This window comes from Trichosurus vulpecula, chromosome 4 (assembly GCF_011100635.1).
Source record: "Trichosurus vulpecula isolate mTriVul1 chromosome 4, mTriVul1.pri, whole genome shotgun sequence".
NCBI classification, from domain to species: domain Eukaryota; kingdom Metazoa; phylum Chordata; class Mammalia; order Diprotodontia; family Phalangeridae; genus Trichosurus; species Trichosurus vulpecula.
The window spans coordinates 196,332,822-196,346,109 of record NC_050576.1 but is presented as its reverse complement, the minus strand read 5'-3'; the positions used below and the strand labels follow the sequence as shown (position 1 = coordinate 196,346,109).

At 44.0% G+C, this 13,288-nt stretch overlaps 1 protein-coding gene across 1 annotated transcript in view; it reads right to left on the bottom strand.

The window, feature by feature from the left end:
- TANC2 (tetratricopeptide repeat, ankyrin repeat and coiled-coil containing 2) overlaps nt 1–13,288 on the bottom strand; it is a 352,115-nt gene that overhangs the window by 9,073 nt on the left and 329,754 nt on the right. Inside the window, exons 19-22 of the mRNA XM_036755887.1 lie at nt 10,543–10,718; nt 8,277–8,409; nt 6,848–6,939; nt 3,820–3,966 (exon numbers count right to left, since the gene is read on the bottom strand). Coding sequence (XP_036611782.1) covers nt 3,820–3,966; nt 6,848–6,939; nt 8,277–8,409; nt 10,543–10,718 — 548 coding nt within the window. The remainder of the gene's footprint in view (nt 1–3,819; nt 3,967–6,847; nt 6,940–8,276; nt 8,410–10,542; nt 10,719–13,288) is intronic.

Below are 13,288 nucleotides of genomic sequence, written 5' to 3'. Positions count from 1 at the left end.
CTTTTTGGGATGTGTATGCATATAACTCTTTGGATTCGTGGCTCAGTGGCACAACGTAAAGGCAGAAAACATTTTCAGGAGAGTCATTTCTTTTGTGTGCTTTGTGTTCCTTCACCTGGGAACCACTGTCTGTGAAGCCAAAAGCCATCTATTGAAGGTTTGCTTTTTTCTGACTCTTCTGGTCAGCTTCCCTCTAGAAGTATGTATGTATGTATTTGTATATATATGTATGTGTGTATATGTGTGCGTATCTATCTAACTGTCTGTCTGTACCTATAGCTCAAAGAAATGCTCTGATTGACAAGTATACATACACATATTTCAGTGAGATGATCTGATTTGGAATCCTATGGAACCACTGCTCTCAACTGTTTACTTTTACCCAACTGTGCTTCTTGTATACACATACATAGATCTTTTATCCTCTAACAGGATCTTGTTCCTGGAAGGAACCTCAGGGGTCATTTAGTCTATCTGTTTCATTTTACAGATGAGGAAACAGGCCTAGAAATGTCCCTTCACTTTACTAGCAAGTGGCGGAGCCAGGATTCAAACTCAAGACTTTTGATCCAAAACTAAATAATCTTTGCCTATACATGCACATGTGCATATACATGTGTACGTATATGTATATATACGTACACATGTATATATGTATGTATATGTGTATATATAAATATAAACGTCCATATGCACGGACACATATGCATGAATGTGTATGTCTATGTACATAACCCAGTCATGCCCCTTACCTGCTTCTCTGCTGTATTTATTTTAAAGGATCCTCAAGAAGAGAAATAGGGGAAGGCTGACAGTAGCTCTGGGGAGCCAGATACACCTTTCTTCCATACAGACTTATACTTGCTGGCTTTCTTAGGTGATGGTTTTCAATTGCTCTAAGAAAGCCAAACCTTGGAGACAGTTGAAAATCACCTAAGAAAGGCAGCAAGGACAGATCTGTATGAAACAGAAGTAAACTCTAGCTCCCAGAGTTACTGCTGGCCTTCCCCATTTCTCTTCTGGAGGATCCATTAAAATAAATATAGCAGAGAAGCAGGTGGGGGCCATCACTGGGTTTCATGTTGCTATACAATCCCCCAGAAGTTGATAGTAAAAGTTGAGTTCTTTTCTAGAAGAGTCCAGTTTCTCTGTATCGAGCTGGAAAAGTTGATAAATCAGTCAACAGGCATCTAATAAACACCTACTATGTGCCTGGCACTGTGCTAAGTGGTAGAACTAGAAAGGAAGCCAAAAAGACAGTCCCTGCTCTCAAGGAGCTCATAGTCACTGAGGGGGAGGCAACATGTAAACCGCTATGTACAAAAAGGATATCTATAGGGTAAACTGAAGATAATCTTGGGCGGGGGTGCTAAGATTAGGGAAGCCTGGGAAGGGTTTCTTGTAGAAAGTGAGGTTTTATCTGAGACTTGAAGGAAGAAAGATGAGGAGGGAGAGAATTCAAGGCATAGGAGAGAAACAGTGAAAATGCCTGGAGTTTGTGAGATGAAGTGCTGTGTGTGAGAAATAGCAAGGAGGTCAGTGTCACTGGATCACAGAGCACATGGCAGGATATAAGGTATAAGAAGACAGGAAAGGTTGGAAGGGGCCAGATTATGGAGGGCTTTGGAAGCCAAACAGAGTTTATGTTTGGGAGGGAACAGAGAACCACTGAGGTTTATTGAGGGGTGATATGATCAGACATGATTTAGGAAGATCAATCTGACAGCTAAGAGGAGAATGGTTTGGATTAAAGAGAGACTTGTGGCAGGCAGACCAACCAGCAGGCTATTGCAATAGTCCAGGAATGAAGAGATGACGACCTGCACCAGGGTGATGGCAGTGTTAGAAGAGAAAAGGGGGAGTACAGAAGAGAAATGAAAGGATCTGGCAACTGGTCGGATATGGGGAGGTGAAAGAGAATGAAGAGTCAAACTTTTACCTAAGTTGTGAGCCTGGGTGATGAGGGGGATAAACAATAATGAGGAAGTTGGGAAGAAAGGACAATATGGGGGGAAAGATAAATAAGTTCAATCTTGGACTTGCTGAATTTAAGATGTTTATGGGACATTCAGTTCAGGATGCCCATTAGTCAGCTGGAGATGGGAGACTGGAGGTCAGCAAAAAGATTACAACTGGACAAAAAGATCTGAGAATCATCAGCATAGAGAATAAAGCCGAATACACCGGAGTTGATGAGATTTCCAAGAGAAATAGTGCATAGAGAGAAGAGGCCAAAGTGCTGGGGGACATCCACATTTAGTGGACATGACCTGGATAAAGATCTAGCAAAGGAGACAGAGGAGAATTGATCAGAGAGGTAGGAGGAGAATCAGGAGAGAGGTGTGTTCCAAAAACTTAAGAGGGAAGAGAGCATCAAGGAGAAGTCAAGAAAGATGAGGATTTTGAAGAGGCCATTCGATCTAGCAATTAAGAGCTTGTTGGTAACTTTGGAGAAAGCAGTTTCAATTGAATGATGAAGCTGGAAGTCGGACTGCAGAGAATTTAGAAGACAGTGAGAGGAAAGGAAATGGAGGAGCCAATTGTAGACAGCTTTCTTAAAGAGTGTAGCCACAAAAGAGAGAAGGGATATAGGATGACAGCCATCAGTGAAGGATGATCAAGTGAGGGTTTTTTGAGGATAAGGAAGACATGGGCACATTTGTGGCAGTAAGGAAGCAGCCAGTAGACAGAGAGAGACACTGAAGATTAGTTAGAGAGTGGTGATAATTGAGGGTGCAGCGTGCTGCAGAAGGAATGAAATCACACATGTTCAGTTTGCCTCAGCAAGGAAAAGGGTCCCTCTTCTCATGAGACAGGGTTGAAGAAGAAAGTGGCAAAAGACATTGGGAGTAATGTGAGTTGAGGAAGATGGTAGAAGAGGGAGCTCTGAGGGAATCATCTCCATTTTTTCAGTGAAATATGAGGCAAGCTTCTCAGCTGAGAGCACATTTATGTGCCTTGGCTGAAGGGAAGGGGGTTAATGTGGAAGAGAGGGAGCCACAGGAGATGTGAGGAGGGTTAAAAAGGTTTAGAAAAGCTGCTGTGTGAGTGGGATAATGAGTCAATTAGGGAGGTACAAAAGGATTGTCTTGTAGCAGTGAGGGCCCGGTTGAGATAATGTAGCATAAATTTGGAGTGGGCTCAGTCTGGACCATTTCGTGAGGTTCTTTATCTTTCTTTTAGCAGCACATGAGCAGGGACAAAACAGCAGATGCAGGGAGTAATGCAAGGCTGAGGCTTGGCAGGACAAGATCTTCAACTGCATGGGGAGTGGGGCAAAGGCTTCGAGAAAGAGGACACTAGAGTTGAACTGGCTGACCAAGGAATCAAGATGGGGAAGTTACAAGAGTGTAGCCAGTGTAGGGTGATGGCCTGGGACAGAACAGAGAGGCAGAGGGTTTGGAGGTCTCAATGAGAACAAAAAAACCGGTTTTGAGGGAGAGGGGGAATGACAATAGACTGTGATCAGATGAAGGAATTTTAGATATTGAACATGCAAATGGTGCATGTGTAGGTTATGTGATGGCAACCTATTCCAATTCACTGGGGATTTAAGTGGAATTTCAGTGATTATTCCTCTTCTATCTCCCAAAGGACAAATCCAATATCAAAAAAAAATCATAAAACTGCAAAGTACTCTTTCCTGATTTGGACTCTAGACAGTTTTCACTCTCTTGCCTGGCTATACATGGATAGCCAGATGCTAAATGGGAGAAATATGTAGCAGGGGTCCAATAAGAGCTGGCAGAGCAAGATGATCCACTTAGCATGCAGCTTCCAGGGTGTAAGAAAAGAGATGGGACAACGCATGGCACTTACGTTCATTTTCCTGCGACATCTGGAGAGGTTGAGGAGGAGAGAGACTTTTAGTTCCCGGAAGGTTTTCAGGTCTTCACCAAACCCTTCCCTGGGAAATTTCTTCAGGGCATACTGGTAGCGCTGGGCAGCTTCTTTCACTTTACCTTTCTATGATGAGTACACAATGGTGAAAAACACTCATTAGTTTGCTAAAAGCTGTGGCAGCCTTGTCCCCACTCTCCTTTTCATCAAAGCAGCTATACTGCCAGCTAATCACTAACTTCTCTTCTGCCCATTATTTCTAACTCCTAGTCCTGGGGAAAGAACAGGGCTCCCCTGCTCAGCTTTGATGATGGGAACACGAAGGCTCGACCTGCCGTGGAACCTACCAGACTGGGAAAACAAGGCCGATAGAATACTTATGGGTTAGAAAACATAAGATTCAGAAGGTGTGCTTCTCTAACATGTTGTTGTCGTGGAATTGTCCTGAATCTTCTGATGGAAAGACATCTGGAGTCAGTCTACTTCCCTTTCTACAAGGGCAGCAACAACTCAGGGGGAAAAGAGTGTTTTTGTCAACTTTCTTCACCTACAAGGAGAGTTTTCACACTACAAAAGGGCCCCTTACCCTAGGGGGAAAATGCTCTGCTTTAGAGGCATAATCCACACCAGGCTGAGGGACCACACAAATGCTAGAGATGTTAACTCCATGGTTATTCTGCACTCTTCTCAGCCCTAAAGCCCACTCAGGCAGTGTTCATTGTTCATTCTCTCTGGAAAGTATGTGATTCTTTTCCATTTCCGGCTATAGAAATGCTAGGGTGGGGCTGACTTCCTCTTAAGATTTCTATAACTGACTTTTTAGGGGAAATATTCCTGTCTGAAGTCCTACTCTGCTAGCCTACAGCAGGAAACTATTCTCCTTTCTCACAAAGGATAGGAAAAACAGCAGTAGCCCAGCTGCTACTCCTCCTAGTCCCTAAGAGATAGAAGAAAATAACCTTCTGTTCCCTTTCCCTATTTCAGAGGAAAGGAGTGGTAGAAAGCTATGAAGTCAGACAACTCAGCAGTGTTGGGGGATTTTTCTTTAAGTTGTCTCTGGGAAGATCAGCACTGTAGCAGAATCCACTGTGTGGACTGTGCTGCCTTGTTCAGGGACAAGGTTCAGTGGGGCTGAAGCTGGCTCAGTGGTGTGACCACAGGAAGCTTGGAATATCCTGAGGTTTGTATCCCTAAAAATTAGGAAGCAGAGAGACTGAGAAATGCTTGCAGCGAGGCCCTTTTGCCCCTTTGAACTGGCCAATCCAGCACCATGCCTCTAGCATCTATTGAGGATTATAGGGATGAGGATTGGACCCATGATTTCATTGGTGTTCTGAACTCCCACATAAGAAAATTCCCCTTAGCAATGCTGGTTAGTCTTAGAGAGTTATCTAGAGCATTGCCCAGGGTATGCATCAGAGGTAGGTCTTGAACCCAGGCCTTCCGTGTTCTGAAGTTAGCTTTCTATCTACTATACCAAGCTGCCTCTCATCAAGGATTTTCAAGTCAGAATCTCTCTTTCCCTTCCTCTCTATTCACCAAGGAGGGGCACAGAACGTTTATAAGTCAGTCAGTTGGGTGGGCATAGGGTCAATTATACCATATCTTAGGGAGGAAAGAACACTTCTTACTTTAGGGGCTCAGAGCAAGGTGATTACAATTAGGACATACAGACACAGAGAGGCTGACATTCTTGTCTAAAACCACACAAAATGAGGGCTTGGGTGATGAAGCTTCTAGGGACCCAGGATCTTCATGGCTCTTGCTTTTAGGCTGCCCAGGAAACAAAAGGCTTCTTTCAGAATCCACTGCTCACTTCTGACACAAGGGAGAGCTGAGAGATACTACACCAATTCACCTAAGTCCAGCAAGATGAATTTTGACACATAATATTCTTAGCGAATTGACCATAAACTGCAAAACTCTAGAAGGTGGAAAACGAGGCTAGAAGATAGAATCCTGGGCTGAAACTATGAGCAGAAAGGTGGGAGAGGGGTGTATTTATTCTTTCTTTTCTATTTAATGAATGACTTCAAGACAAAGCTCTCACTTGGGAATGTTGGGAAGTTTTTTGTTTTTTTCTTTCAAGGGACCTGTAGGAAATGCCTGGTGACGAATAATGAAGATCAACAACTGTTCTGCAACTTATGTTCTTAGGGAATTTCCTGGGGCTCCAAGAGGGTGAGTAACTTGGTTGGGGTCACACAGTCAGTATGAAGAAGAGGCAAGACTTGAACCTGGTACTTTGAAGCCAGCTCTTTACTGACTACACTACACAGCCTCTGCTAGGAAGTTATTACCTTTTACCATAAGCCTTCTATCTATGAGATCAGTGACTTCCTGCCAAAGCTAAAAGTTAATTTCCTTTCCCTACAGAATGAGAATGGCAAAATGATTTTGACTTAACTCTGCTCCCTAATTTTTTTCCCTTTCCCATTTAATAGGCTCAATAATATCTAAGCTGCCAGATTAGGTTCTGGTATCAAATCAATCATCGAACTTGAAAGTTAGAAGAGATCTTGGAGAGCGTAAGATCAGAAATCTCGAGCTCAGACTGTGGAGATAATTTATTCCAACCCTCTCATTTTATAGGGAAGAAATCTCTTAGTCCAATCTGAGAAGAAATCCAATCTTCAGTGATCATATAACCTCTGCTTTGGGCAAAACGTGAACTGGATTTGTTCAGGCTGCTTGAATTCTGCTTATTGCTGTGCCTTGGTCACTGTAAGAGGAAGGACCTTCACATCGGGGATGCACAGAACTAGAACCTTCTAAGTTCCAATTAGAGCATAATTTTAGGGAGTGACATTTTCCATTCACTTTTCCTTAGGAAATCCCCCTCCAGGAATAAAGGTTAGTTTGGTCAAGACTGGCAGACTTTATATGCAGAGCTGCTACAAAGAAAAGAAATCCCCCTCCAGGAATAAAGGTTAGTTTGGTCTGGTAGAATTGCTACAAAGCAACCAGTGGCTATTTTGATATCATGCTGTCCACTGCCTCTTCATACCTTGTAAAACATGTCCCCTTCCTCCATCAGCTTGCTCAACAGGATGATCATGATGTCTGGTTTGGAGGTGGCCATCGCCCAAGTGGCTGGACCTGTAGTGTACAGGATGCATGATGGGTAAAAAACTCATACAATGCAAGGGTGGTAGGAAGCTAGGTGAAAAAAATATCCTGGGGGAATTTCTGCTGAGAGAACAACTTGGTGTGAGCATAATGCTCCATAATTCATTTCTTATCTTTTAGGTTTGAAGTTACTCCAAGGCAATAAGCAGGGTTTTATTTGTATTCACCTTAAAATGTGAACTAGTGCCACAGGAGGGCAGCAGAGCCTGTGGAAATCATTCGGTTTAAAAAAAAATAAAAAATTTTAAATGAGGCAATCAGAAGAGATGGTTTACAACACAGATCATGACAAGATTTTTTAAAAATCTAGTGGTAATGCATTTTGGAAACTGGGACTCAAAAGGCCCAGCCTTTAGGCCTCGATTATGAAAGAAGCACTTTGTAGAAAGGATATTAGCAAAGATGATAAAACCTCTTTCAATGTACAAGGACCAAAGATGGCTCCCTGAGTGGGAGAGGTCCACTCGGGACCGGGCTTATAGTGCCAACGCCAAACAGTCCAGAAAAGAGCTGACTTCACCCAAAAGAGGGCGAAGGAAGGGTTAAGCTGATTAGTTCGCAGGCTGCCTGAAAGAACCCACCCAGTTTTCCCAGAGTTAGTTGTCAAAAGTTCAAGTTATTCTCTACAACAGTCATTAAAATAAATCTTCTTTTAAGGTGAAGTAAATTAAAAGATTAGAAGTGTGGGGAACTCATGCAAGCTAAATGAAAGAGGAGAAGGCAAAGCTGACCAAGCCATCAGACTGGGCCTGATGCTGACAGCGGTGAGATATACCTCGTGGGCGACTCGGTAACGTCTGACAACCTTCAAAGAAAGGAGAAAACAAAAAGTTGTAGGAGAGGAAAAAAAATGGATGAAGGTGAAAAAAAAGAAGGAAAAAGCAGCAGTGAGAGGCAGGCAGCAAGAAAGGTGGCATACCAGCCAACCCCTTCTCTAGGCCCATGGGACAGGGGAGCAGCTGAGGGCAGCAGTAGCGCAGGGGCCGGAGAATCTAAAAGCACATACAGAGCAAGGGAAGCAGGCTCACTGGGAGAGCTGTGAGATGGGGCTGGTACAGAGGCATCAGGGTCACAGTCCTAGCAGACCACTGGCCAATGCTGGTCACAGGGTACTACAGACAGGAGCTCCGAGGGTGCCCTCTCTCTCTCTGTGCCAGGCATCTTTCTGTTTACTTGGGCAACGGTGATGCGGAATCAGGGAGTGTGGGCAGCACACCGACACTCATATCACACATTTGGGGCATTAAGACTGAGAGACCAGTCCTGCCCAGGGTGCAGGTGGCCAGCACCTTCTCCCTGTCCCCTACCTATCTTGGCTCCTTTCTTCAGAAGGGTGACTACGACAGAGGTGTTTCGGCATCCCACTGCCCTGTCCAGGGGACGCATCCCACTGTAGTCAACATGCTCGATCATGGCCCCATGATCCACCAGGAATTGTACCTAGGATATCAAATAAATAAAGTCATTAGTCTGGGCTTGGTGGGATAGCACAGATCTGTCGGAGATTTGAGCAGCCACATTTGTGTTCTCCAGCATCTGGTTTTAGCTAGGTAGTGAGACTAACCAACCAGTCAACAAACATTTATGGAGATACACTGGAGAACATGACCCACAGGAGGAGGAGCCCTAGCCCTGGCCAGAAAACATAAGTTCATAGCTCACAGGAATGCCTGTTCAGTGGGCCCACAATCTGCTTTATGTTCTGATGAGGTTTAAGCCTCAACTTCCTAGAAGAGTAAGTTATACTCTCATAGATTTACAGCTAGAAGACTCAGAAGCTATCAAATCCAACCAACCGCTTTCCCCCCTCTCCCATTCTACAGATGGGGAAAGCAAGGCACAGAGAGACATCTTCCTGACTCTTAAGTCCAGTGGCCTATCCATTAGGCCACCAGTAGTTATAAGAAATTACTGAATCTTGTGTTCAGGTCTGTCAATGTGGGATTGTGAGTGTTTTATGTTTAGCATTCCTTTTTGTACAGAAAATAAATTCTTGTCCCATACTCGCTTCATACATCACATCTCTTTCCACTTCTTGCTTTGGAGACACATCTATCTATGTGTCTATTACGAGCCAGAGCCTAGCCCTAAAGTGATTTCCACCCCCTTCTTCCCGCCACCCCCACGGTAGTGGGGTAAGAGCCTTGAGGAACCAAAGAGTATGAAGAAAGGGAGCCTATATTGTCTCATTCAAGGCCAGGTTTCCCTAGGACCAAGCCTGGTCTATTCCATACATGCCCAGGTCCAGAGCAGATAGGCTCCTTAGCAGAAAGGGAGACACAGTGCCCCCTTCCCCCTGGGGAAGCTATTATCAGATGAGTATATAGAGATTATATACAAAGTACAAGATAATTTGGGAGGGAAGATTCTGAGAGCTGTGATCCGATGTAAAATGTGGTGCTTAAAGTGAGTTTTGAAAGAAATGCAAGGGATTCTACAAGGTAGAGGTTAGGAGGGAGTGCATTCCAAGGCATTGGGAGCAGCCAGTGAAAAAGATACAGAGATGAGAGACTGGGAGACGGAGCATCATGTGTGAGGAGTGACAAGACTGGTGCAGTTGAACCATAGCGGGGAATAATGTACTCACTATGTACTCACTCTCACCTCCAGTCCTGTGGTCCTCATCTCTGACTGGTCAATCCCTGATCCAGACCACCAGTTTAGGAGATACCCATGCCATCTATGCTCACTTCACTCCTAGCTCCTCTCTTGACTTTCCAAACTTTTTTTCACCGTCTTTGACCCTCATTTCCCCTCCCTCAGGCCATCCCCTGGCTTTCCAGCTCCTTTTATATATTGTCTTTTCTCATTAGAATATATGCCCTTTAAGGGTAGGCACTGTAGTTTTTTGCTTATATTAATATTCCCAGTGTGTAACACAGTATCTGGTGCTTAATAGTAAGTACTTAATAAATGCTCTATATGTCTAGTATCTATCTAAAAAGTTAGAAAGCTAGGTCTGGGCCAGGTTGGGAAGGGTTCTAAAAGCCAAATAAGAGGATTTTATTTATATTCTATTCTAGAGGAAACAGGGAGCTTCTGGAATTTTCTCAATAGGAGAATGACATGATCGGACCCATGCTTTAGAAAAATCACTTTGATGGCTGTGTGGAGGATAGACTCAAGAGGGGAGAGTCTTGAGGGAGGGAAAGCAGTTAGGAAGCATTCACAATAGACCAGGCAAGAGGTGATGAGGGCCTGATCTAGCAGAGTGGTGGCTGTGTGCATAGAGATATGAGACAAACTGTAAAGGAAGAAATGACAGGGTTTGGCAAGTGAATGGATATTTGGGGTGAGGGAGAGGGAGGAGTCAAAGGTGCTTTATTCAGGCTGTACAATTCCCCTGCCTTCAATGATCACTGGCATGTCTTTTGCACTCCAAAAGATAGTCAAATATGAGAACAGGAAATTGTTGAACTTATATAAACAGGCCCCCAAATAGCTCTATCTTCCCCAAGAGCTGATGTAACTCACACTTCTCCTTAACCATCTGCTTCGCACAGTATTAACTGCGACTTCCTTGTGGTCTCTGTTCACAAAGAGAGCTTATTTTATTTCTTGGAGGTCACTCACCACTTCAGCATCTCCATAGAAAGCCGCCAGATCCAGCGGGGTGCGGCCATTCTTGTCAGCATGATCTGTGGCAGCCCCATTCTCCACAAGTGAGCGCACCACTGGGAGGTGACCCTTCAAGCAAGCCCAGCTGAGGGCTGTCAGTCCCTCTTTGTCCATCAGGGCAATGGAGGCACCTAGAAGAACAAGTATGAGGTCAGGGGTCAAACGAAATGAGAAATCACAGTAGGAAAGAAAGCCGATTCCTTGATGGAAGTCAGACAGCTTGGTGGAAAGGATGCCGGATTTGTCACATAGACTTGACTCCTGCTCTTGGCTACAATACTTCCTAGCTGTGTGACCACTGGCAAGTCACTTTTCTTTTCTAAGGCTCAGTTTCCTCCTCTGCAAAGTGGAGATAATAATATTTATGCTACTGATCTCACAGAGTTATTGTGAGGAAGCTATTTTGCTAATCCAGCACTTACCACAGTGTCTGGCACATAGTAAGTGCTTTATAAATGTTTGCTTGTTCTGTCAACTAAATCTTAAAATGCTATATAAATTTAACCTACATTTATTAAGGGCCTAGTATGTGTAAGGCACTCTGCTAGGCACTGGGACATAGACAAAATATAACAGTCTCTGCACTTAAAGACTGTATGCTCTGCTGGGAAGGCAGAGTATCTAAACGAATATGTATAGTACTGGGACAACTGAGGAGGAAGTTGGGGGTGGTGGTGGTGGTGGTGGTGGGAATAATCAGGGAAGGGTGATGGGAACAATCAGGGAGGGCTTCAGGGAGGAGGTGGTAGCTGAGATGAGCCTCAGAGGAAGACAAAAAAATTGGAAAAGTGTAGATCAATAAGGAATGCATTCCAAACATGGGGGGCGGCTTGTGTGAACGCATGGAAGCCCCAGCTGAAGCATCAGTTTGGGGAATACCTCGTAGTCCAGTTTGGCTGGAATACAGCATTTGTAAATGTGACTGTTATGAAAGAAGCCTAGAAAGTAGCTAATCCACATAAGCATTAAACTAGTCCTGGAAATCCGGCATCCCTCAGAGGATACGGCATCCCGGTTGCCCCTCCCAATACTGCAGGCACCTTATCTCATCCTTCCCGACACACTGAGTCAGGAGGAGGATTAAGGATACTTTTTACTCTTCAGTGAAATTTCCAAACCTTTCCTCTGATGCCATCGATTCAACTACCTTTTCTCTTTCAAGATTCACCCTCATCGGTTTTTATCATCTTATCCATATCCTAATAGTGGTTATTTATAGTCTCCTAGGTCATTACTGCCTCATATTCAATAATCAATGATTAAGTACTTACTGTGTGCCAGGCACTTGTGCTAGGCACTGAGGATACAAAAACAAAAATTAAACAATCCCTGCTCTCACAGTCTTCCTCAATACCACAATCCCTGCCCTTATACTTGAGGAATTCAGTAAAAATGTTAATGTCCCCTTAAACACCCTGGCCGCTCACTTCATGGGTTTCTTCAGCTCTCATGACCTTCCCCTTCACTCCAGCTCAGCCACACAAAGGCCCTGATGTCTCACCAGCACCCATAAGGATTATGACTCCCTGACTGAGAACTCTCAATCACTCCTCTGATCCTTCCTTCTGCTCCTTATTTTCACCATAACCTCTATTCATTCTACCCTTTAAACCTTCATTGCTCTCCCAGGCCATCATTTCTGCTTCCACCTCCATATCCTCTGTTCCCAATCCTGGCCTTTGGTTAACCGCTTCAACTACAGAGTATTGTCAGCTCTTAAATCCTTTGTACTCAAATTCTATTCCCATTTGTGCCTTGCCAACCCAATGCTCTTTTACTCCCATCACAGGCCTTCTTTACTCTTATTCCTATGTGGCTGAATAGCGTGGGAAGGCATCACCTAACCAAGCTTACTGGAGTGGACTGCCTATGACAAACTGCTTATGAAAGAAACTTCATACTACTTAGCCTGTTATTTAAGCCTTCTCCAATTTGGTCCCAATTTGCCTTTCCACCTTCATCTCCTCCTACTCTTTTACATGAACCCTTCATTGAAACCAGACTATCTACTTACTCCCCCTCTTCCCCCACAAATGCCATATGTGCCTTCTCCTTTTTGTTCTTATTTTGTCCCATCTGAAATGCTGTAGCCTTTTCTGTTATTTAAATTCTACATTTCCTTAAAGGTCAAGATTAATTTCAACTTCCTCTTTAACATGTTCCCTCCTCTGAAATTCTATAGCACATTGCCTATTGCTTACTTGGCACTTAATCTATCTGCTATGTATTATTATTATTATTATTATTATTATTATTAATCTTTTATGTTGCCTCCCTCATTATAACGTGCGATCTGAGAGCAGGGACTGTTTTTGCTTCTTCCTTGTTATCACCAGTCCTTAGCACAGTGCCTGGCACATAGTGAATGCTTAATATTTGCTGACTGATTGCTGATTAGAGGCTCACAGGTTAAGAGGTTTAGAGGGACTTTAGAGGTCATCTATAGCAATCCCTTTCTTTTTAGAGGTGGGGGGTTATGTCTTTCCTCTTTGCATTCCCAGGGCCTAGCCCATCATAGCTGCTTGGTTAGCACTTATAGTTGACGATGCTGATGCTCCCAGCAGTCTCCTACTTAGAGGGCATGGAGGGATAGGAGACATGGACCTACCACATATTCGGTGGGCCCTGGAGCGCCCAGTAGCACCCTGGTGCCTGATGACTGTACCAAGAGGGAAGGAAATCTGTTCAAGTGAAGCACACA